At 42.5% G+C, this 26344-nt stretch overlaps 1 protein-coding gene across 5 annotated transcripts; it reads left to right on the forward strand.

Moving 5' to 3' along the window:
- The first annotated feature begins 560 nt into the window (after positions 1 to 560).
- On the forward strand, positions 561 to 24683 carry DPF2 (double PHD fingers 2). Of its 5 annotated transcripts, none has more exons than XM_072118322.1 (12): positions 561 to 712; positions 4905 to 5065; positions 5558 to 5665; positions 6319 to 6479; positions 7891 to 7980; positions 8465 to 8543; positions 16657 to 16698; positions 19892 to 20047; positions 21335 to 21463; positions 22829 to 22941; positions 23382 to 23463; positions 23559 to 24683. In XM_072118322.1, the coding sequence occupies exons 1-12, from the start codon at positions 690 to 692 to the stop codon at positions 23630 to 23632; spliced, it is 1218 nt and encodes a 405-aa protein (XP_071974423.1). In that variant the 5' UTR covers positions 561 to 689; the 3' UTR covers positions 23633 to 24683. The 5 variants fall into 5 exon arrangements, with proteins under 5 accessions (XP_071974423.1, XP_071974424.1, XP_071974425.1 ...); XM_072118323.1 differs by having other exon boundaries at positions 19892 to 20038; XM_072118326.1 differs by lacking the exon at positions 561 to 712 and adding an exon at positions 4699 to 4717.
- The last annotated feature ends 1661 nt before the right edge of the window (positions 24684 to 26344 follow it).

Consider the following 26344-nt stretch of genomic DNA (forward strand, 5'->3'; position numbering starts at 1 on the left):
CAAAAAATTTTTTTTCTTTTTTGTACACATTCGTTTAATTTTTGAAAATGTATTAAAACACAATAAAACCTGTATAAATTTGGTATCACCGCGATCGCACCGAACCAAAGAATAAAGTAGGCGTGTTATTTGGAGCGAAGAGTGAAAGTCGTAAAAACTGAGCCCACAAGAACGTGACGCACGTGCGGTTTTTTTTCAATTTTTCCACATTTGGAATTTTTTTTCAGCTTCGCAGTACACGGCATGTTAAAATAAATAACATTACGGGAAAGTAAAATTTGTTACGCACAAAATAAGCCCTCACACAGGTCTGTACACGGAAAATGAAAAAGTTATGGATTTTTGAAGTTGGAGAGCGAGAAATGAGGCGAAAAACCCTCCGTCCTTAAGGGGTTAATTAAAACAAAGACATCAACAATGGTGATCTATAAATAGGCGTCACGGCCAATAACAACCAATGAGATCACTGCTTTGTTTTCTAACCCTGCCTTACACGACTGCGAGCTGTAACCTAATTGGTTACCACCGCCGCACTATGTATTATTGATTAGGCCTTGAAGTGTAAAGTTTGCCTGTTAAAGCGTGCACATCGCTGCCGGATGTGCGCATGCCCGGGAGTGACGTCACCGCCCAGGGCGCACGCGCGCTAGCTCTCCGAAGGCGCCTGTGTCGCGGGAGAGACCGAGAAGATGGCGGCGGCTGTGGAAAAGATGTAAGTGAGGAGAACGCGAGTGACTTTTAGTGTGACGGCAGAGGCGGTGGATAACGAGTCCACGGAGCAGCAACATGGCGGGGGTGTGAGGGGAGAGACAGAAGAGGATATAGTAATGGGGGAAGCTACAGATGAGAGGATAGGGGTGTGGAGAGTGGGGGTCGTAGTACACACAGGAGGATGGCAGCTGTGTGCGGGCAGTCCTGTCTCCATTGTTATCTCCGTACACTGCTGCCATATGTTATATGACTGTGTGCCTGATACTATACATACATCCATACACAGCTATATGGGATTATACAGATTGTGTGTACTTCAATGTGTATGATCCTATAGAATGATGGTGTATACATACACACAATATATATGTGTGTGTGGTGAGGGGCTTCCTCCCCGGCCCACCTTATAATAATACATCTATCTATATTCTATGGCAACTTACAGATCAGGGACCTATACAAACAGGACATTACACAGCAATAACAGGAAGGCCCTGCTCACATCTCACTGTTCTATATTTGGCCAAGGAGAAGGTGTTTACTCTTTCCATGTATACAACTCTTCTATCTATAACTTTATTATTTTAGATTTTTCCAGTACACAGAACATACCTGCAGTGGGTTGGCATCGCCTCCATTAGGGAATGTGCTGATACTTACTGTAGGGGCAGAGTGGACGATATCTTATAATAGGAAACTAACTCCTGCAGCGCAAAGTGAGGCAGTATTTCAGATTTGGGACCTGTCACATGACCATGTCTCGGCTACCGCAGTCATTGCATCGTACCGATAATTCATCAGGAGTAGCTGTCAACCAAATACGGGTCACTGTAGACCTTTGGTGCATTGTCCCAAATCACTCTAGAATATTTTGTTCTGCAGTTGCTATCTAAAAGAGGAAAACAAAGTTTTTCTTTACCTAGAGATGAGTTTGATAAGACACATCCGGAGTCCTCTGTGCCATTGATTAATTCAACGAAGTCGGCATAGTGTATGCTGGTTTCATCACACGTGTGCCAGACCCACCCCGTGCGCAGTAACGCTGGGGTGTACTATGCCGGCTTCATGTAATTGATCAATGGCACAGAGGGAAATAATACAGGACTTTTTGAGACACTGGACCAATGGAACGATTAGTGTATCTACCACCAGATTGTAAACCAAGCACACATACTGGCGGGTGTCCCATCTGGCAAGGTCTGCTTTTCTCTTGGCCTCTTATGCCCTGGTTTAAAAAAAGGCTTTTAAAATTATGCAAATGAGTCTGAGGGCTTAAAGGACATCTACCACCAGGATGAAAGATTCTATGCAAATGATCTCATGTGATCACATACATGGGGTACAGTTTGCAATGATGTCACTCTGGCTACATGACATGAATTTAACACAAGGCACCTTGTAAAAAAAGACACAATATTTCCCATCTGTACATAGAGCTTTGTATGTCTGTAGTTTACTACAGGCGGTCCCCTACTTAAAATACATCTACCACCAGGATGGAGGACTATATGCAAATGAGCCTGAGGGGCTCTAGGCTCCATTAACACCTATGGAGTCTGGAGCCCCTCAGGCTCATTTGCATACAGTGCTTCACCCTGGTGGTAGATGCCCTTTAAGGACTTAGACAACTCCTAGTTAAATACGGACCCCTCTGCCTACTGTGACCTCTGGTGAAGCTCTCTGGACGTTACTATATACAGTTTCGAATTGCATACAAATTCAACTTAAGAACAAACCTATGGAACCTTTCATGTACGTAACCCGGGGACTGCGTGTAATAGTAGATGGTCCCTTAGTACAAGGAGGCAGAGCAGTGATTTGAAGAGACACCGAGCTGACAGTCAGAATAACAGGGCGTGGCTCACTGCCAGCCTGAGAGAAGAGTCTCACCACTTGACATGAGTCACAAAAGCTAATATGCATATCAGACAAACGTGTGTAATTCAGGTACAGTGCTTCACTGGCAGCTGATAGGTGATATGGGGAGGACTTTATCAGCAGGGATTGTTAGTCAGGGTGGAAAAATTGTGACTGGTCCTCTTTAAAGAAGAGCGGATGCTGCCAGAGGGACACACACACCAGTATGTCAGTGTGCTTGGTTTACAATCCTTCATCCTGGTGGTAGATGTCCTTAAAGCCTTTTGCCCACGATTTCCTGGATCGTTCCTGGAATTACATGACCTGCCGCGTTCAGTTCCAGTGAAATGATCTAAAATGCATCACTGCGGAGCTGCTATTGATTACCATTGCCCGTACATGTAATTGAGGGGGAAATCTGATGGCAAGTTTTTTATGCACCATCTAGATGAGATTTATTTAACGGGACTGTGATGCTAAATTAATTTAAAAAATGTTTTTGTGCACATACACTACTGTTCACCACTAGAGGGAGCATCAGATGTGTCCTGTCTTTTTAAAATATGGTATTGAGTACCAGTATTGAGAAACCAGGGACACTTCCTCATAAATTCATGCACCGTAACTGCGGTAATCTTATATTTGTTATCCATGGTCTCCTTCCATTAACAGTCCACTTTTAACATTATGCTAGTGAGCCCAAAGGGCTCCTTAGGGTGTTACAGGAGCCCATCCATGTTGTAGCTTCACAGACTGTTACACTGTCTCCATGCCCTTTGTATGCAAACGGAGGCCAACAGTGATGGGGCGCTGCTGCTGCTTTATGGAAGTATAGGCAATTTAAATAAAAAATTAAGCCAACCCCCAGCAATGTATAAATATGGATTAACTTCTGGAGGGCCCCTTTAAAGGACACCTGTCATCAGGTCTGTGTCACTAGTCCTGTCACTACTACCTGTTGGAGCAGCTCACAAGGATCCCATCCCTGTCTTTATCTAGTTATTTCATACATTATTCATTGTAAAATCATCTATTTTTTATCATGTAAATGAGGCTGGTCACATGGTCAGAGGCAGTGATGTCACCCCTGTTCGCCCTCCCCTCTCCTCCCCCTGCTCATGTCTGTGTGTAATGTATAGTAAAGTATTGCTAGTGTGTGTGCTGCATCTGCTGACATGCTGCATCCTCCTAATATACAGGTGAGAGACACAAACATCAGCTACACATGAATCTGACATGTTCTGCTGTAACATGGCTGCCTGGAGCTGCTGTATATCTCACATACATACACACAGGCTGCAAGGGGTGTGGCCACCAGCACCAGGAAGCACATCATTATACAGCCTCACATCATTATACAGGCTGTCAGTCATGCACTGGGGGTGTGGCTGTGCCTCCCACTCATGAATAAGCTGGACAGCTTGAATATGCTAATGCTTCATTGGACATTTCACAGGTCATTTGCATACAGCTTTAGGACCTCATTGCTTAGGATTACAGGCATGTAGAGGGACAATGAAGGGATAGGGGCAATGCTCTCTAATGGCAGTTTATGAAAATATATTTAGTTTAGGGGGGTTATTTTGCATGACGGGTTCTCTTTAATGCAACGCACAGAACATAGATAGTCCTTTGATCAGGTCTTTAATGAGGTGCAGTTAGCGCCCTCATGTTCTTCAAAAGACATAAGAGATGTGATGTCATCACAGGTCTTGTACCCTGCTTCACTGTAGTAGATGGGGCCGGCTACCGATCCTATACGTCTATGCTGTATGTGCATAGGTAGAGTACACAGCTGAAGACGCCCTCTGGTGGCCAACAGTGGGAAATATTAAAAATAATTTCTATTATTTTTTAACTATTTCCTCAAATGTGTATATCAATAACATCTCTCAGGTAACATCCGCAGAGGGCACCTCTTTGGGGCAGGTAACCACTACAGCTTGACCTCAGCACAAACTGCACACGACCCATTCAGATTTCATCCACTTTACAGCAGATAAGCTTCTGGGGACTTGTCACTTGCTAATCCGCTGTGAGTACAATGTAAAACGTCCTGTGCCCTATTCAAGCATTAACATAGGAGGCTCTGCCCTCTGTGTATTCACCAGCGTTGTCTTCTCTTCTGTGTATTGAAATGCTTTTTGTGGTGAGCACTTGTATTGTTCACCAAATTATGCAGGACCTTTTTTTGGGTGGAGGTATACTCACTTGGGCACACAAGGGGGTCTTAATTTGTAGCTATATTGCTGAACTATTTATATGGAAATTTATGTCCCATTTTGACTAAAGAAATCTAAAAATGCAATTTTTAGATGTGTATTTTCTTTGCCTAGACTTGGAGAGCAGTACTATAAAGATGCCATGGAGCAGTGCCACAATTACAACGCTCGCCTATGTGCAGAACGAAGCGTCCGTATGCCTTTCCTGGATTCCCAGACGGGTGTAGCCCAGAGCAACTGTTATATATGGATGGAGAAACGACACCGGGGACCAGGTAGAACAAAGTTATATTGTAATTACTAAGCAACCTAGTGAAGGGCTATAGGTCAAGTTCCATTTAGAACTTTTTATTAAAGTGAAGCCTATACATATCACTTTATAATAATATGGAAAATATTACACACCACTGTACAATGGTTATTGCTGTGCAGTGATGTAACGAGCGAGCTTTGGTAGGAATTGGTGCCAGAGTCACAATCTTAGAACTTAGGCCAGAGGCACATGACTGTGGTCAGTCCATGAGTCACAGGCCATGATCTCAATTTGTGGGCCACTCAAATTCCTGGGGATCGGCCTCAAAGTAAGTTCCTGCTTCCTACAAAACAGCATGTTTAGTGTTGCTCTTTTGTGAGGCAGAAGGACCTCCTTGCATCAGATATAACTATGATGCACGGATCTGTCCTCTGCTTGGTGGTTCTAGATTTAAGGAAAAAAAAGTACTCAAGAAAAAGTCATCAAAGTAAATGAAATTTTGATTCCTTTCTAGGTTCAGCACCTGGACAATTGTATACATATCCTTCTCGTCGCTGGCGTAAAAGGAGGAGGGCACACCCTCCAGAAGACCCTAGGCTTGCTTTCCCCTCCCTTAAGCCAGGTAAGCAATGAAAATGGGAGAGACAGTACACTTGGCGCTCCCATAGAGTTGAATGGGTGACTGCATGTTCATAACACGCTGTCAGTTCTGTAGGATATATATCCGAGGTTTAGGACCAGCATCTACCATCTAGTTATGATAAAACCTGTGGAAGCCATAAATTGTCAACGTCGGAAAACCTCTTTAAAGACCTGTTAGGGCTATTAGTGACACTAGGCCACCCACTAGTCCCTATGCCCTTTAGCGTGTCCTCTAAATATGCGTCCTCTAAAATGGTGCTGTTTGTGCAGTTGCACTGTGAGGCCGGCATACTTAATTCTGGCATCACTGCACATATGCTGTGGTTATGACATTTGCACAGTGAAGCTGGGGGGTGCACTGCTTTGGCTTTGTCAAAGCACAATAGATGGGTCTGATGCCCCTTATTGGACTCATCTCTAGGTAAGTATAAACTTGCTTAAGGGCGATTTGCGACACTAATCCGCCGGTCCATAATGAACAGCGGGTATTTAGTGTCCTTAATTGCTCTTACAGGTCCTCTTTTTAATGCTAATGCTTATTTCTTCCAAAGCCCTATCTATGCAAACAGGAATTGAGTTGGGAGATCACAACACATATCATAATTTTTTTTTTCTTCTTTTCTTTTACTGAAGATCCTGAGCAAATGTTGAAGAAAGAAGGCTTTATACCACAAGATGGCAGCAGCCTAGAAGCTCTTCTGCGAGCAGAGCCTATTGAGAAGAGAATTATCCCTGACCCTCGAGATGACGACAGCCTCACAGAGTTCCCCTCAGTTGGCGGCCGAGCACGGAAGGTACAGGCCTACAGCGAGAGGCAGCGTTACGTAGCGAGAGGAGTGATCACGGTAAAGTCAGGGAGATGACAGTTTAGAGGCACCAGGCGGAGTGCAATACTTTTGGGGCTTTGGGGACTTCGCTTACTTGTCCATACGTGTTGATTTCATGTACATACAAATTATATTTAATAATATTCGAAATCAAGTTGCTAGATTATTGCTGACATGAATATATTGAAGGGACCCTACTTACCACTTCCAGTGGTTGAATAAGTGGCTATGTGTCATAACTTTTAGCACAATGGTTTCCATCTCCAAGTTATGTCATTGAGTACGATATATCGCCACTGATTTTCCTATCTGTTGGGATTAGTTTCACCCATACCCCAGTCATGTGGAAGCTGTAAGGGAAGAGGCGGCCATACATATATAGCTATTTCCAAGCTACTTCAAGTTTTCCTACCCACAGGCAATAATTATTATAATAATAATAATAATAATAATAATAATGGTGGCTTAGGATTTGGTATGGGATCGCCGTAGACATCTGGTGGTCAATTCATTACACATTGTAACCCATTTTTTTTCTAAGTTTCTAGACCTCTTGCTTTTTTGTAACTTTTGTTTTTTGTTTAACCTGCACCAATTTTTATTTTTTTTATTACACCTTTGTTTTATAGTAAGTTCTTTAAATCTATAGCTTTTTCATTGTATAACAATACTCATTATTAACTTTATAATCAGAGCTGACTCCTATAATGTAAGAACAGCTCCTCCTGTTTATCTACATTTAGAATCCATCTTGATAAACACAGGACACTTACTCATAGATCCAGGCACTATGACTATGGTAATCTTCTGTGTCTTCAAATTTTGCTAATGATCCAGAAGCGCTATGGGAGTTGTTACCTGACACCCTCTGTGCTGTAGCTTCACAGGCTATAAGTGTCTCCCCCTCCCTCCTTACTTCCTCCCTCTCCATCTTGGCTGCAGCACATGGGGGGGGGGGGGGCTGCTTCTGCACAGACTGTTCTGGATGATCATATTGCATATGATTTGGTGATCCCCTTGATTTTCATGACTGCTTTGTGACACTGCTTGTAGCAGCGTCACCTAACCCCTTGAGAAATCACACGCTTATTTGAGAGCGAAGTCTCTTTCCAGTCCATATCACATTGCTGACCCTCTGAGACCTCACATCGCATGAGGAACATCTTTTTGGTTTGTATCCCAAAACATGTGTAGGCAGGAGTGTATTGCTGCAGCTTGTGACATTTCATCCTTTAAATAGGAAGCACTCTTCATGACTTCACTATAATACAAGCTAAAAAAAATATTGCAATATATTGGTTGTGTTGTGTTTCTTTTTATAATTTCTGATAGTGATTGCAACGATTCATTTACCCTGCTTTGTTTGTTCATCTCATAGCGTATACTTGATGATGATTTTCTGGATGACCTCGATGATGAAGATTATGAAGAGGATACACCAAAAAGACGTGGAAAGGGCAAAGCTAAGGTGACAAAATAGGAATTACTTGCTGATAAACTGAGACAGAGCAGGTGCACTAGACCTTGCGGCCATGCCCACAGTGCATCAAAATGATCATTTGTTTCAGGTGTTGTCCAGTTTCCACAAATAAATGTTGTTTGTGTAATGAGAAGTTTTCTTGATCTCTGCTTGCTGTTATTCTATAGGCAGCTTCATTGTTTACATCCTGTGGATAAAGATTGATCTATGGTCATGTGATGTCATACAGATATTGTTATAACACATAGCTCTCCTTACTGTAACAAGCTGAGGACTAGTGACATCACATGACCATGGAATAATTTTTATCTACAGGAATGAAACCATAAAGCTTCCTATAAAATGACAGCAAGCAGAGATCTAGAAAACCGTGAGGAATTTAGTTTATATGTGACTTGGGAACTCAGAGAATCCCTTTAACTCTGAATATTACGGCTGATTTACCTACTAATAATTTATCTGTTGTTTCCAGGGAAAAGGTTTGGGCAGCGCCAGGAAGAAGCTGGATGCGGCGGCTCTGGATGACAGGGATAAACCATACGCCTGTGACAGTAAGTCAGAATTCCTGTCTTTTGAAAAAATTTTTTAAAATACCATCCTCTGTTTTACACTGTTTAATATCTTAGACTTCATTTGCTTTAATAGAGTTCTTTCTGTGCCTTTTAAATCTCTGTTGAGCTTCATATTCCTAAAGGGGTTGGGGGGGGGGTGCACATGCATGAAAGTGAAACTCTTTAAGCAAATATTTAGTGGCTTGGTAAATGTTTTGTTTTCCCCTAAATTTCACCTTTTGCTGTTTTTTCATTTGAAGAACTCCAGCTTGGTTTTCTTTTTACCAGTGGAGATATTTTTAGAAAATACAGCCTCTGTGTATGTTTATACCATTTATACCTTTTTTATATTAAGTATTTGTGCGAGTGTTTTGTGTGCAAATCTGTATGATTGTCACAATCCATATAGCAAGCAATTTCTGTTAAGGCTCTGGTCCCATCTCATTTTGGCTGTGTGTAAGGTATGCGTTGGGAATATTTCCCTATGTATACCTTCAGCGTGTCCTTAGGACCCCCTAGGCTTTAAGCATGTAGTACTGGGTTGGTTGGGTTGAGGGACAATATACACACACTATGTGGACGCTTATATATTGTATAAAGTCCAGCACTTGCCATGCAGTCTGTCTTTTACAGACCTTTTTTGAACGAATGGGTCCTTCTAAATTGGGGTGTGGTAATTGAATAGTATGCCACCACAGCAACAAGTCAGTTCGTGAAATTTCTTCCCTCCTAGATATTCCACGATCAACTGTGAGTGGTATTAATAAGAACTGGAGGCGTTAAGGAACCCCAACAACTCAGTCATGAAGTGGCAATCACGTAAAGTTACAGAGCGGGGTCGCCGAGTGCTGAGGTTTCACAGTGCGTAAAAGTCGCCAACGCTCTACTGACGCTCTACATCAGCATGGAAATTGTGCCCCCGCTCGGAGCTTCACGGCATGGGTTTTCATGGCTGAACAGGTGACCTCAACCCTATTAAACACCTTTGGGATGAACTCGAATGGAGATTTTGCCAACCCAGGCCCTCTCATCTGAACTCACAAATGCTCCTCTGGATGAATGGGCATAAATTCCCACAGACATTCTCCAAAAACCTTCCCAGAAGTGTGCAAGCTGCTGCTGTTAATGCTAAAGGGGGTGAACCAACTCCCTATTAATTATTATGTCTATGGATCTAGAATGGGATGTCATAAAAGCTCCTGTAGGTGTGATGTGTACGTGTCCAAATACTTTCTCTATATAGTGTCTATACACACACGGGTAGTCTATACCCCATGGATTCCACTTTATAGCTATGCATTGGCCTATGTCACAGCCTGCTGTTGGTTGTATAATAATCTAAAAAAAAGAGATGTGAACAGAGCCTTATGTTTATTTTCCTAAATTAGTCTTATACATTTTTTAGAAGGAGAACCTTACTTTTGCATAAATATTTAGCCAGGCAAATATATAAGGCCTACTTCACACTAGGGATTTGGATGTGCAAAAACTCCTAGAATTTGCCTTGTATATTAATGCAGTTTCCTTTTCAAGCTTCACTTGTGCTGAGGCTGCTTCCTTTTTCCCAGAACAGACATTGCTGCTTCTGGAAAAAGGACTCCGGCCTCGCATTGATTTAAATAGTGGAGGGATTGTGTCAGGTGTGAACTGGACCTAAGACTGACTCACTGAGTGCTGTTCTCGGACCACAAACAATTACTCCATGGTTTGTTTTTGTGGTCTGACATCAATATTTAATGTGTTGTTGAGCGGTTTGTTTGAAAAAATGGTCCACATGTCATCCGTTTTTTGCGTTTCTGCAAAAAAAAACAAAAAAAATCCTAACTCTATCCCTAGATTGTCCCAACCTCTTAAAGGAAATCTACCATCAATATCCATTATGATAAAGCAGGGACATTTACTTATAAATCCAGGAAATGTGACTGTGGTTATCTTCTTATATTTATCTATGACCTCCTTCCTTCCATCTCAAAGAATAATGCTAATGAGTCTGAAGGGCTCGCGGCGGTGTTAGTGTTTCTGTAGCTTTACAGGCTGTTACATGGCCCCACTCTTCCTGTTTGCTCCCTGCTTCCCTGATGTAATCTTATTGCAACATACAGTGAGAGGGGAGTAAGTGCATCTGTGCAGTGTAACAGCCTGTAAAGCTGCAGAATGGAGGGAATCTGATACCACCTGCCCCCTCTTCCTCCTAAAAGTTGATTTTTAGAAGAAAGATTACCACAGTCACGGTGCCAGGATCTGAGCAAGTGTCTGTGGTTTATCATGTATGATTTTTAATGGTTGATTACTTAAAAGTGAACTGAAAATGCGATTTTTAGCTGGAGGAAGGTCCCAGTAGCCTATTCTATGCTGATTTTAATGCCAGGTAATGTAAAATAAGCTATCGTCAACTACTGAAATCCTTCAGATTGCTGACGGAGGTATTTTTAAAATCAGCATAGCATAGCATCAGAACCTGTCCTAAAAATGATATTCCTCACATTATTGTGTTACCCAAAAACTTATCTGCAAATACAGGTGACTCCTATGTTGCATTTGTATTTTACACATTACCAAAGACTTCTGCACTGAGTTTGGGCATGACACTGCTGAAATGAATGACAGTGTGCCATCAGAAAGAAAAACCATAGCACAGTAGTGGCAAACCTATGGCACGGGTGCCAGAAGTGGCACTCTGAGCCCTCTCAGTGGGCACTCTCACAGGACTTGAGGGTTCCTCCTGCAGGCCCAGGTAGCCCAGGACGTGAAGCATATGGGTCTACCTGGGACTGCAGGAAGAGAAGGTGTGGACATGGTCTGATTATCATTGGAGCCATTGAAGCTCCTGCTCTTGGCCCCACAATTCTTCCTGTTCAGGGAAGCTCCAATAGCAATCTGAATTTTCCCACCTTCTGTCAACGATATTGGTGTCCTCAGCACCGTTGAAAGCTGAATAACACAGAGCAAGAAGATTTTAAAAATGTAATGCTAGAATTGCTGTGTTGGCACTCTGCAATAAATAAGTGGGTCTGGTTTGCATTTTGGGCACTCGGTCTCTAAAAGGTTCGCCAACACTGCCATAGCACATGCACAATAACAACATATACCTGCACGTAGGCTAAGAGTACTTGTTGGTGAAGGTAAAAGATGCAATACCCATTCAAAACATTGGGGGGCACTGGGGGTAAGGATAACACGTCCTTTATGCAGGGAGAAAAACATATATTTAAAGTTCTTTATTTGCAAATGTTATTAGATTTACTGTAAAGTAATTTATGAATTGCCGTTCATTATAGGTACAGCTCGATAAAGCCTTGTGCATATGTCTGGCTTATGATACAATCTTCCCATACAGAATACGGGTGGTTGGCTAGCTCTATTAAATACTGAGCTCTACCAAAGAGAGCTGTCAAGGAGTGACTGTGATATTTGATTCTATCTTAAGGGTGATGCCACATGTCCCGTTTTCAGTCCGTTTTAACGCATGCGTTTTTAATCCGTTAAAAACCGCATGGGGTTTCAAAACTCGTCATGTTTTTGACCGTTTACCATGAGTTTGGCTTTTTAAAACCTGTCTTAATAGATTATCAGGTTCTAAGTAGCCGATCGCATGGTAAACAGTCAAAAACGGATGAGGTTTGAAACCCCATGCGGTTTTTAATGGACTGAAAACGGGCGTCACCCTTAGAGACGGCACAGCACAGAGGATAGATCAGGAACTTTTTTGCTGCATTGATTTGAGTCAAATGTGACCTAATGTTTGGCACCCTGGTGTGACATTGTGAGCTCAAATGCTTGGAAAGCATTGGAAATTTGGGAACCAAAAAAAAAAAAAAATTGGTGCTTTAGTACATTTTTTTTTTTATCCCTCTATATGATGATGGATCCAAGATTATTAGTTATATTATAACTATCGTATATAGTGACAACCCCTTTAAGACCCCTTACCTAAAAGACAGACTTCCTGTGGGGGTCGTGTACCATATCTCACATGGCCTGTTTTATGACCATGTGATCGCTTCTCAGGGGATCTGTAAATGTCGGATGAATCGTTTATTTAGGAAGCAATCGAATGCCTAATGTTTTGTGCTCAGGTTAACTCCATTATTCTAGGGTATTAAATCTAGAATGATGTGCTCCCATTCGCATGGTCTCCCTGTGAAGAGTCATTATTGTGAATGTATACAGTATATCTTTATACCATGTTGTCTACTAGGCTTCTCATCCCCCCCCCCCCCCGGCATTAGAGGAAATAAAGAGAACAGAGTTCCCTGCCCCCACTGTTTTTGGTGTAGACTAGGTATAGCCGCTACCTCTAGAAATGTGCCACCTGGTCCTCAGATGGTGGAAGAAAAGCAGCTGTTAGGGTGGACAGATGGGGATCTTTATCCTTAAAGTAACAGAAATAATGGGGGAGATATAACATATGCCAGCACTTGTTAAAGCCCTCTCCCCCACTATCCAGGCGGATACATCATGAGGCTTAGACATCAGTATTTAGTAGAAATAGGTGAAATTGCGCAGACATGGAGAAGGAATGCCGCATTCCCGCCCACTCTCCCGGTGGCCACACTTTTCCACGTCCACACTGTGTGGAGATTGCGTAGTCGCCAGAACAATTGCAATTTCCCACAGTGTGCAAGAAATTGTTATTATATCAGTGCTTCTACGCAAAAAACAGAAGCACTGATAAATCTCCCCCAATAACCTCCTCCTGTGACTTCACAACTTTATGCATTTAAAGGGAACCTGTCAGGAGAAATTGAGCTAATAAACCAGTATCCATATGTTGCCAAGTAGTTGAACACGTTTCTTTCATGACCCAGTGTGGTGGCTTCTTCCAGAAAATCCGCTTTGAAGTGAGATGTAAATTGGTGGTATGAAGTCAATTAGGCGGAGATTTTAACACTGAAGTCAAGCTCTCTTACCCTCAGAAATCCCCCTGATGGTCCTGCATCCAGAGCCCTCACCCACCACTTCCCCTGAAGCCCGATGCAATATGTCAATCACAGAGGAGGAGACATTCCCACCTTGATTTCTTTGTTAAACTCTCCGCCTCCTTCACTTCATACAAACAATTTACATCTCACTTCATAGTTGATTTTCTAGATGATGCCACCACCATGGGCCATGAAAGAAACAAAATCAGCTCACAGGTCAGCCTGGTATCCCCTATCCTGTGGATAGAGAATAGCGGCAAAATGTGGGACATCCTTTTAAGAAAAGCCCAGAAATTCTTCTTCCGTTTGGAATGGATTTGTATTAGTATTTCCTCAGTCCTGATCCCATGATCCGCTCATCTCTCTGTTGTGACCCTAAAGTCACGGCTTGAGTGGTCCCGTTCGTCATCGTATGCCAGGACATGTAGGTGCATGTGGTTTCCCTCCATACTGCTCCATCCAGACCTCCCCTGTTCTCCATACACAACAGCTGCGAAACAGAGGGCACCATCTGTGTTACCGCATGCAGCTGGATACAAATCTGTCACACCGAGCTGCAAGAAGACTGCAAATTGCCAAACACAAAGAAAGTCTCTGCCTTCTCAGCGTGTTTGTACTGTCTGTTCCCTTGTATCCAAATAACGAAATCAGTAACTTCCTGCTGAACGCGGCAGATACACACACAAAGGGAAGAGTGGGAAGATACTGCCTGGCGTCCAAATATACCAGACGCTTATTCATGTCATTACCTTATATAGAGGTCTCTCTGTTCATAGATAGATGGATACTGTGACATTATTATGGTCTGCAGATGGAATATATGATTACTGTTATGTATATGAAGAGGTAATTACACAAATTATACAGATTCTACCCAGATTCTCTGTGCGTAGTACAATATTGGACTCACTAACCTGATGAAATGAATGGTATGTGTAGTGTTTATATTTTGCCTTTCTATAATGCTTGTATATGTCCATGTGTACATAAGGTATGAAATAAGGACTTATACAAGGACCCCTGGGACATTCACCGAACATGCACACAGGGGTCCCACCTTTCAGTGGTGGAAGTATTCTCTCTTTTTTTGGACTCATGGAGAGAGGCAGACACACAATGGTGCTTGGTTATCTGAAACAGTCCCATGGTCATAGGGGATATGGGACCCCCCATTCCCATGATGGGTGGGGGCTCCTGTAGCGGCATCAGGCAGGGCTCGTGTGTGTAACAGTTCCCACACGGTTTAAGAATTGGTGTCATCTTTTAGGAACAACCACACAGGTCTCCTCATATCACAGTGAGTAATGATGCAAGGAGTCCCTTCTGCGCTGCTAAATAGGAGCTGTGGTGATTACTGCAGAGAAGAAGGAACTCCATGTGTCAATGATCACAATTATGCAAGGATTCTAGTCCCCAGTAGTGTGGCCTGTCCATGACACAGGTCACTTCAAGTCCCTGATTCACAGGCCAACCTCATCAGTGTGGGGGAGCCCTTGTGCTGCGCTCACACTGTGTGCTTGTAAACGCATCCTAAACTAGATCACATATTTAGTTTTTGAGCACTTCTGGCACACACAACAGCATCTAAGTGCAGAAGTGGGGGTTTTTCTTTCGAAAAATTTGCTGCGCACGCTTCTGGGTTTTCCTGAACTGAACTCGGCCTGGCCGTTCTGTACAGTGATATGAAGTTCAGTGTGGGAAAAGCTGCAAGCACACAGTCGGAGTGTCTCTGTAGTGTAGGTTCTTGGCTTATATTTACCATTCCTCCGCTAAAAATGACAGATTCTCTAAAAGACATTATTTATTCCATGCAATTTTTAAGTGTGTTTTAAACTTTTTAGGCAATGTAATTGACCCTGGGTAAAAATAAGTTGTTTTTTTTCCTCTCCTTAAGGCTGGCACCAAACATCCAGGTTTTTTTTTTAAATCAAAGCCATTGGATTCAGATTGTTACAACATGTGAAATGCCAGTCTGTTTGGTTTTTTTTTGTTTGGGGGGGGGGGGGGGGGTTCTTTTATGGCTCTTTTTGGAGTTTTGGATGTGTATTTTAGCTTATACTTTTTGGTTCCTTCTTATTTGGAAACAAAAAAATTATATCAAAAGCCGCACAGGTAGCATTTGTTAATTTATCATGCTGAAGTTATAGCAGGTTTCTAGATACTTTTTAATTTGGTCCAGCAAAGCTGCATAGCATGTGAGATAGCAGCTCTGGACACCATGGGGATTGGTTGTAGGATTGGTATTACTTTTATCTAGTGCACTTCCAAAAAGTGGCCCGTGCACGCTGCAGTCACATCCAATTAGCTGTCACATCCAATCTGCTGACTGACGGGACCACAAGAACATCTCCTTTAAAGTAATGCTGATGCTACAACCATCCAGCTTTTACCCCCCACTACTAAACTAACAGCCCCCTCAGCTAGGGTATGATATATCCTTTTTAGAATTCTGTAATAAAACTTATCTATTTACCTATGAAAATATTGCTACAAAGTCGTGCACTAATGAAGAGTCATGTATTGCCGGGCCGGAGACGAGTCACTTTTAGAGGCTGGAGGGGGAGCATCACTCCAGATGCCTCTATAAAAGCCTCGTTAGCAGCTTGAACCATGCTTCTGGTGTCTTGTATGGAATAGGTTCATCTTTCAAATAGAGGCAATTAAATCTCCCCCATTGTGAGACACTTCTTATAACTCTCCCCCTACGTCTAGCACACAGAACCACAATTGTGGTGTATTTTGTAAGATGCTCTTCTTTATGTTGGCACCAGAACTGTGGTTAGTAACTGCCACAGACCCCAAGATACAGGTGTCTAAGGTAATGCTCTCCTTTCAGCCTTTCATCCCAGCTCATTTCAGGCCATAAGTGACTCCTCGTCACTTTTTTTTTTTTTTTCCAAACAACTTTTTATCACAAGACGTAATGCTGGAAAGGGTATTTCATCTGAGGGGGTGACCAAAGTCCCCTTAAAAGCTCTCTAAGGTGTCTTACTCTGCTCTGTGTGACGTTTTGCAGGGTCAGAGCTGCTCTCGGACTTCCTGTCCATCAGTGAGTGTCTCTTAAGTTTGCAGCCCCCCCAACCCCTAAAACATAAGATCCCAATCTTTGCTTGAGTTGCTCTTTCTGCTCGTGTGTGTAGGTAGCATACTCACCCCTCTCTCTCTCTATTTCTTTCTTTTCCTCGTTTCAGACAGTTACAAACTAAAGCAAACTACGAAATTCTCCGAAAGAGGTAGTTAAAATTTGCTGGCTTGTGGCGCTAGTTTGCCGTCCTTCCCTCCCATCCCCCCGTCGTCTTCCTTTGGCGTTGCAGCTTAGCATGCTTTGTCTCTTCTCGGCCATCCTAGTGCTGTCTGTAAAGCCTGTGCCCATCTGTCTTTCATACCCCATTTTACTAGTCTGCTTCTGTCTTGGCACATTGCGTTCCTGTAACCCCCGGGGTGGTCCCTTTTTTTTGCTTCGGCCTTTGCGGTAGGATTATATCATGGTAAGTCCTTGCTGTATTTCTTGGGTTGTCTGCACAGTAACCTGCCCCTTTGCTCCAGCTTTCCTATGTTTGCCGTTCTGCTTTGTAAGCCTGGTCTGCATCTCGCTGTCGCCACACACCAAACGTAATGACTTGTAGGCTTCTTTTTAGGCTTCGCTGCAACTGCTCCACAAAGTCTTTTCAGAAATGTCCTAGCGATGACAGGTTCTGGGACGTTGTACTGGCGCCCGCTCCGCGGATGAATGGCCCTTTGTGTCCCATATCACAAGTCTCTCTGTTACTTACCTGCAGCCACTGACCGTAGAGCGGAAATAAAGTGGTCGGACCTGATGAACGCTGCCGCATTGAAGTCTGTTTGTTACAGACTTTGTTATCCATGTCTGTACTTCATGTAAAAGCATTCAGCATCCAGTGTGGCTTATTACTATTGCACATGATGTACAATATTGACTTATATTGTATATGTCCCACCATTTAGTTAGTGGTTGTAAACTGGCCATACATCAAGGAGTGGTCATTGAGACAACTTGATATCTTCAGGAGGCCCAGTATTGCTTCTAGATCTAATGTGTTCTGTGCTAATGCAATATACAGATCACGTGTGTGTATATACAGGCATGCAGAGGTGACAGTGTGCATCATCCATACAGGTCTCCATGCCCCCTCCAGATCCTGATATTATACTTACCTGTTTCTGTGAAGCGGCAGGACTTTCTGTGACGTCCCATGTCCTGCTGGCTTCTGGCAGATGGAGGAGGCCATTTACTCATTACTGTTGAACACTCCCATGTTGAACACCCCCTGATATGGAGGGGGCGTGCAGACAGTAATGAGGGAATGGCCGCCTCCATCTGCCTGAAGTCAGCAGGACGGGGTCATCACAGGAAGTCTTGGGTCCTGCTGTTGGCGGGTCATGTGACCTGTGGCTTTTTTTTAATATCATGGGGTTCAGCCACCAACAAATGTTGTCCCATGTTTCTGGTAAACTAGTCAAAAGGACCCTAAATATCCTAAGAAGGATCCAAATGTTTCATATTGAATGAAACGGTGGTTGCCCATGAGAGAATCACATCACTTCTGATCTATTTAGTTGCAGGTACCGAGAACCTGTCTTTGTTGATAGCAACCCAGCTGTTCACGCCCAAAACCCCCAACCACCCCCGACGAAAATCTCATTTTCCAATTCTATAGCAGGGGGGAAACTCTTAAGACTTGGGCATAACTTGCTTTTGTCCACTGCTCCGTCCACTGCTCCGTTCACATTAGGTTCTTGTAGGCCCCATAGGCTGTTTTTGAGTTTGTTGTAGTTGTTGTGTAACATTCGATTCCTTGCGTCGGAGCAATAAAGTTGCATGTGATGATACTTTGGGCCGATCTGCTCTCTGTAGGGTCCTGAGGCTGAGGGGCTCCCATGTTCCTTTTTATAAATGATTTTGCCTTGATTCCGGCTTCATATTTCGCATTTAGTTTGCTTTGCTTCCAGTACATGTGATTTACTTCATCTTTTTTCTGCTTGGCGCATACACGATGTCATATGCTTAGTGTAAATGATTCCGTAAGAAAATCCTACCAATAAAAATTCTTAGAAATAACCACATTTTCCGGGAGAAGATCATTGCAGTGAAGTTGTTTTTTCGCTAAAAATCCTTAGCGTCCCTCACCATTCAACAAACTCTGCAGAAATCTTTCCGCTCTTCCTATAACTTCTATGTGATGTGATTCCTCTGAGATTTTGTCACCTTGCCAGCAAGATGGAATTCAGCAGAGATTTGAGAATTTTAGGAGGGGAGGATGAGAAGAGCCAAAGTAAGGGGAGAAGGAAGCCCTTTCCTCTGATAAGATATAATACAAAGTTTCATGTAGTCACTTATACTATAGATTTATGCAAAGTTTGTTGAACCATTACTTGAGCTCTTTTAATATACAGGGCAAACAAATGTGTATGTTGGTTTGTTTATTCCCAGTAGTCTCCTTGTTTTAAATATCTGCTACAAAAAGTTTTTTTTAAGATGTGTGATGAAATATTTGACCAAAATTTTGTCACTTTTTTCCTTATGTGCTGCGAGCACATGTATGATGGCGAACAATCACCCCAGTGATCATTACTTCCCAGAAAGTATGGCTGACCTAATAATATTAATTATTGGTGCTAAGACCTAAAAAGACCTTCCAGAGACACTAATAGGCTTATATGGACTCTCTCAGCAGTGCCAGTGGGTTCTGATTTACCTATTTGGGCTTACTTTGGGGCTCCCTGTTGAGGACCCATCATTAAGTATTGCAGAACATGCAGCAAAATATACTCCCCTTATAATGGGGTCTATTAGGCACAGTTAATGTGCCTTCATTGGTGACTGACCAAGATGACTTCACTAATGTGATCTTCTTGCATTTTCTTCTTTCTTTCCTCTATCCCATTGTGCATATGATACCTAGTTAACGAGGTATTAGACTGATTAGCAGAGGCGAGGACCATGTCCTCCATTGCTGCACTGAGCGGGCAAACTAAATTGGGAGGAGATGGTTGGAGAGACGCTGCTCCTCACATCCATATAGACACAGATCCAAGTGGCAGCCAACTCCCTGCACCCTGGGATCTTCCCTGGCCCTTACCTGGTGTGATATAAGAGGACAGGGTGTATCCTGCCCGGATTAGTTGTGTGTTTCTATATATAGTTGCATACACTCCCCTTGCAGCTTACCTACCCAAGCTTTGCAATTTCATATTAACCTTTTGACTGCTGATAAATGATAAGTCAAGCACGCATTTTTTTTTTATTGCTTCTTTTCTCTTTTTGCTTAATTTATTTATTTTTTTTTATTCCTCGCATTTCTATACTGTTGGTTTTTTTTTTTTTTTTTTTTTTTTTTATTTGCTCCTCTCCCACTACGCTACTAATAAGTTATTTTTCTTTTTTTTTTTTTTTTCCCTCTGTAGTCTGTGGAAAACGTTACAAAAATCGGCCCGGTCTTAGCTACCACTATGCACACTCCCATTTGGTGGATGAAGAAGGGGCCGGAGCAGAGGACAAAGAGGATTCTCAGCCGCCCACCCCCATCATGCATAGACCAGAGGAGCAAAAGAGTAAGTCAAGTATGTCACTCCACATCCTTACATTATTATTATTATTATTATTATTATTATTATTATTATTATTATTATTATTATTATTATTATTTTTTTTTTTTTTATACCTATGTCATATGTTTTTGCTTTTGTCTAATTTATATTTTCATGAAAAAGTTAGTATTGCAGGTTCCGGGATAGTCATTTACTAGGTTTGTGGCTTTGATATACAACAGTAATAAGCAATAAGTTTAATTCTGACATTTGGAGTCACTGGATGGGAGTTCTTACTTTTATTGTAATAACCTAAAGGTATAAACTTGCCCTAATATCTGATCTATTCTGTGTACAGCTGTGTATCCATGCATCGGATGTAAACATAGCATAAAGCAGGACACTCATATCTATTTTGGCCAGACCAGCGTCCAGCTTTAGTGCATGAGTGCCTTGTAAATTTACCTCTGATGATCCTTTTATTCCAAGGGAGGCCCTTAGGCTCCATGCTGCAGATTTTGCTGTATCGTGTTTCTGTGTGGTAAATCTGCAGTCTAATACAGTAACATTGAAGTATCTGGGATTTATGACAATCCAATACACACAGCTTTACATAAGCTTCCAGTGCGGATTTTTCGTCTTAACAGTAAATAAGAAACTTGTCATTGCTGTGGATCATGGTGTGGAAATCAACTTTTACAATGCAAAGGATTAGCTCTGAACACTCCCTTTCCCCCCAGGACCTCACAAAATCGATTGTCTGGTTTCTAATTTTAGTGTATTGGCTGCAGAGTTGCTGTGGGGGTAAATTTCACAGTTATTACACTACATGTGTAGTTGCCCTTAACATAAATTTCTGCACCGTGTATATATGCCATTGCCCTTTGCATTGCAAAGGTTGAGCTCTACCCACTCCAACCTCCCAAGCCCAGAACAATTTTGTCTGGTTTCACATTCATGCATAATAGCTGCAGAGTTACTGCTGGGGTAAATCTCGCAGACATTACGCTACATGTGCAGCTACCCTTACCTGCTACTTAACTGGGTATATATGCAATAGCCTTATCATAGTGCATGAAGTTCAGCTGTACTGTGTTTGGTTGGATACCCCGTATGAATTTGACAGACCCATCGTGTCCTTGTGCCATTGCCGCCTACTAGACGGTAAGCACTTGACTATGTTCTATAAGTGAAGCTTGATCACTGTAAAACCTTGATGTCTCGGCTTTTCGGGGCTGTGAGAAAATGGTTAAACAGAATATTTCTGACATATACATCATGTGATCTGATGCTTTGTTTTGTTCTCTCTTCCCATTGTAGCCAAGAAGGGTCCAGATGGTCTTGCGTTGCCCAACAATTACTGTGACTTTTGCCTTGGAGATTCGAAGATCAACAAGAAAACAAACCAGGCAGAAGAGCTGGTATCCTGCTCAGACTGCGGGCGCTCGGGTATGAGAGGCAGGGGAAAGAGGGTCACACAATGAGCACTTACCTGGTTTTCATATAGACTGAAAGTTTACAAAATGGGGGGAAAATGTACCAGTTTTGGTTTAAAAGCATGTCCTCCCCCACTCCATATTGGGGACATCCCTCATTCGAGTTGGTGCTTCTTCTATTGCCTCTCTATGTGGACGCTCAGATAAAAGATAGACTTTATTTTGTGGTGCAATAACGTTGCCTGTAATTGTAATTAAATTATTGGAAACTGCCCGATGTCATTGTGCTTTATAATAAAATCCAACCTAATATAACTGTGCAAATAAACTTCTCAGTCCACACAAAGGAGTCCGTGTGGGGGAATGTTTTGTGTGGAAAGTTACCTAATGGGAAATAAACTTTGGTTTACATCCCTTACTTTGCTGTAAGTTTAGGCCTAACAAATGGTGAACAAGCTTGGCCATTATTGAAATTGTATACAAGCCATTAACAGTGTTTTATGTGTCCATCCAAACACTCTCCACCCCTTCTGACATTTGGTGTTATGGTAGTCAAGGTACGACACCTGTTGCGTATTTAGCACCAATTCTGTTCTATAAAGAACTGAGGGAGATCTGTTCTCCTACAATCTCAGAGATAAATGATGCAGTAGTCACATATATAGACCACCAGGGACTTTACTCCTTCATGCTCATCCCCCATCCTTTAAGTAGGTTATAAGCTGTGCTGCTATATAAGCTTTTTTTCAATTTTTAGAACTATTATGTGCTATAATTTATTTTCCTATTATGTTTTCAATAAACATTTTGCTTAGTTTCTGTAGCTGGTTCTTCTTGCACTCACTACAAGCTTAGAAACCTGCCTAGGAAGCGGCCAGATGTGTGCGTCTTATGTGTAGTCTCCTAAGAGGTTAGAAACGCTCATTCAGGCAGATTTATGGTCATTCTCATGACTGTGTGACCCGGAGAAGACCTATAAGAGACATACAAGCTGAGGCCCCAGGCTTCTTTTTAGATGGACTTCTGCCTGCAGAAGGTGTCAGAGGAAACCATGACATTTTTGGGGCCATTTAAGACTTTAAGCTAAAAGACAGGTATGCAGCATTGTAATACTAAAAAAGGAAATAAAAACTTGCATGTTGAAGGCTTAGGAGCACAACATGTATGTTGTATTACTTCCTAACCTTTGTTATAGAGGGGTTAATAGCCATGGAGTCTTCATTCTGTAGCACTTTTTTTCTGTGCCGCTTTCCATTCTATGAACACATTGTCCAGCTAACTTATGGGAAATAATTTTGTACACAATGAAGTATTATGAGTACATTTACCAAACTTATTTTGAACCCTGCTCTGAGCCCCGTTTTTCTTGCGGTCACAGGGCACCCCTCCTGTTTGCAGTTTACACCGGTGATGATGGCGGCAGTGAAGACATACCGCTGGCAATGCATTGAGTGCAAGTGCTGCAACATCTGCGGGACGTCTGAGAATGACGTGAGTATCGCTGTCATCATCTCTAGATCATATCTATGGTTAGAGATGTATGTGTTATATACCAGCCTCTGTGTGATGTATCCATTCTATATATCCAGTCTATGGCTAGAAATGTACATGATATATACCAGCCTCTGTGTGATGTATCCATTCTATATATCCAGTCTATGGCTAGAAATGTACATGATATATACCAGCCTCCGTGTGAGGTATCAGCTCTATATATCATGTCTATGGCTAGACATTTACATGATATATACTAGATGCTTTCTGTGCCTCTGTCTAGAGATGTACATGTTATATACTAGATGCTTTCTGTGCCTGTCTAGAGATTTACATGTTATATACTAGAACCTTTCTGAGCCTCTGTGAGATCCTGCCTATGTCTAGAGATGTACATATTATATACTAGACGCTTTCTGAGCCCCTTGTTTCCATAGGACCAGCTGCTGTTCTGTGATGACTGCGATAGAGGATATCACATGTACTGCCTCTCGCCTCCTATGGCAGAACCCCCGGAGGGTAAGTCATAGTATTCTCCTTACATTACCACGCTCTTATACCCCCAATGTACGGCTGTGATTTTGGCTAAACCTTGCCTTCCCTTTGTTTCTTAGGAAGCTGGAGTTGTCACCTGTGCCTGGCTCTTCTCAAAGACAAAGCATCTATTTATCAGAACCAAAACTCCTGACGTTTTACCCCAAAAGACAGTACAGGGCGAGGAACACTGCGGAGCTTGTGGACCTGATCATTCACCACTTCATGGAATATTTTTTTTTTTTTTTTTTTTGTTTCTTTTATCCACAGCTTGTGTATATGTATGTGTGGCCGCACATCCCTATGCACAGCGCGTCACCATCGGGTTATTATAATATTCACAGTCTTATTCAACGAACCTCTTCAAGGTTAGAACGTACAGTCATATGTTCAAGCCTTAATACATTGGTGGGGTGATTGCAGGTAGTTATTACAGTGCTGGCGCATACAGATACATGTACAGTATATATAGATCCCTGACTCATGGCTACTTTATCACATACCGTATGGTGTTTTCCTTCCCTGGGGGCAAACTGGCATAAATGGGGAGAGAGTGAGACCTCGCATATCATCACCTGCATTAATTTATCAGTAATATCCGAAGCTGTCAGCCTCTTCCCGATACTTACACCCTTCCAGTGCCATATCTGCTGCACCCTCCCGGGCCTGGAATCTGCTCTCTTATTGCTCACTAAATGCTTTCGACGTTGAAAGATGTTGCAATATTCATTATTTTTCTAGAGTATACATATATATTTTTTTAAAATACCCCGGAATATAGTGGGAAGCGGCTGACGGGCGTTTTAGATCTCTAGTCCCGTCTCAGTATCCAGTTATCAGTATAGCATAGGACATTTTAACTTAAAATAAAAACATAATCCTTGTATTTAGTAAACTAGATATCATTTTTCTAATCTTCTCTTTTTCTCATGGTGAACAAGTTATGAATTGTGATCCTGTCGAAACGTTTTGTCGCTTCATGTTGCACCGCAATGAGTGGCATCGAGCACAAGGACGCGCGGGCCCTTTTACGGGCGAGTGTCACGTCAGACCTTTCACCCGATTCCTTGGACATAAAAGGGAATGTGTTGTGAAAAAGAGGAGTATCTTTGGCATGGCGGTTTACTTTAGTTTTCAAACTTTTGTTTTGGAATTTTTTCACCTATAAATGTTTTTTTTCTTGAAATAAATTTGCGCATGTGTTGCTTTGGTTTTTTTTCACTGCAAAAGCATGGAAAAAGGTGAGACCTGATGGTTATCTGAAAAAGAAAAAAAAAAAAGTGTTTTAATGGGTCTTCCATCTAATTCTAGTACAGTGAGCTCCGGTCATCCAGAAGGGTAATGTGGTGTTTGGGATCTGCCTATTGAAGTCACAGGTGAATTTTGGGGTGTCTTCCCTTCCTCTGAAGCACAGCAGGGTAACCTAGTAGAGGGGTTAGGCTTGGTGCTGCAGCTTAGCCCCATTCATGATATATGACATAGGGTCAACCTGCAAATGGGACACTTAACAGATGTGCATGAAGTCACTGGAAGTTGTCCTCGGGCAATAAAACGGATCCGTATATGTTGGTAAATACTGTCCGTGTGCCTTCTCTATGTTATTCGAGTTTGATTTCCATGTGGCATCCATATTTTTCACATTCAGTATTTTCCGTCAGCATTTGTAAACCCAAATCAGGAGTGGGATCAAGTGTCTGAAGAGTTACAGAACTTTCCATTTATACTTTTTCCATTTACAAATTCAGTTGGTTCCACCTCCTGGTTTAAGCTTAAAAAACTGATGAGACACTGGCTGTGTGAAACTGGCCTTACTTTGAAATGGGGGAAAGTTTGATGTTCACTGTGATGTGGACATGATGGAAGCAGCACTGATGGAGGAGCTGTATTGTCGGCACTAGTAATGGGCAGGATAACAACCCAACCTGTTTATTTACTCTGTTGTTACTTCTTAAAATCTCCCCCCCCCCCCCTGGAAGAGTCAGCCCCCCATATCTGGGCACAGTATACAGCTGGGTGTCATAGGGGTTTTCCCTTGAAGCAAGTTGGGGCCTATCCATAGCATAGGGCTTAACTTGTTGATCGGTGGGGGTCCCCCACAGATTCCAAAAAAAAAGGGTTCCATGGGGTCCTATGTGCCCCTTGTAGCACCACCAAGATGGCCGGAGCATGTCTCGCATGACCGAACTGCCCCTTTCATCTACTTGGAGGTGACAGAGATTGCTGAGCGCCGTACTCGCCAATGTCCGTCTGCTCCATAGAGATGAGGCAACTTTGGCCATCTTGGTGGTGCGATCGGGGTACATAGGACCCCCGTTATAGTGATCTGTGGGGGTCCCATCACTTAGGTCCTAACTTATTAACCTGGTGGGGTCTAACTTGCTTCATGGGAAAACCCCTTTAACTGTCTATCTCCGGTTCTACAGATCACAGAACCTCAAACCTGTTTCAAAGACGAGATTCTAGGTACTACAGAATGGATGATGGACGCCTCTGTAGTGACCCCCACTGTAGCCTCTCAGCATGACTCCTCTCAGGTAGATGGGAATCTTCTCTGCTCATTTTCACATGACTTTAGAGGGAAATTATTTTTAGGTGCATTTTTCACATAAGGTTTCTAGAACAGACAGTAGTTTAAAGGGGTAAAATCCAGTGATGGCTTCTCTAAGACCTGTAAGACCTGCTAGGAGTTGTAGTCTGGCAATGCTGAAGGTTGGAGACCTGCTTTGTATGCAGTGAATGGGCTGTGAAGTCCTGTATCAGGGACACTGAGGACAAAAATGTTGTTTTCAATTTTTTTTGGAGGCTCTTGTAAAAGCTTGGACCAAATCTTGCGAAAAACGGCGGCACATTGCAGGAGCTCGAGGTC

The sequence above is a fragment of the Engystomops pustulosus genome, chromosome 7 (assembly GCF_040894005.1).
Source record: "Engystomops pustulosus chromosome 7, aEngPut4.maternal, whole genome shotgun sequence".
NCBI lineage: Eukaryota > Metazoa > Chordata > Amphibia > Anura > Leptodactylidae > Engystomops > Engystomops pustulosus.

Coding starts and splice junctions, on each gene's coding strand:
- DPF2 (XM_072118322.1), top strand. CDS start 690: ATGGCGGCGGCTGTGGAAAAGAT. Junction 7,981..8,464: donor GTGGAAAGGGCAAAGCTAAG/GTGACAAAATAG, acceptor TGTTGTTTCCAG/GGAAAAGGTTTGGGCAGCGC. Junction 22,942..23,381: donor GCGGGACGTCTGAGAATGAC/GTGAGTATCGCT, acceptor TTGTTTCCATAG/GACCAGCTGCTGTTCTGTGA.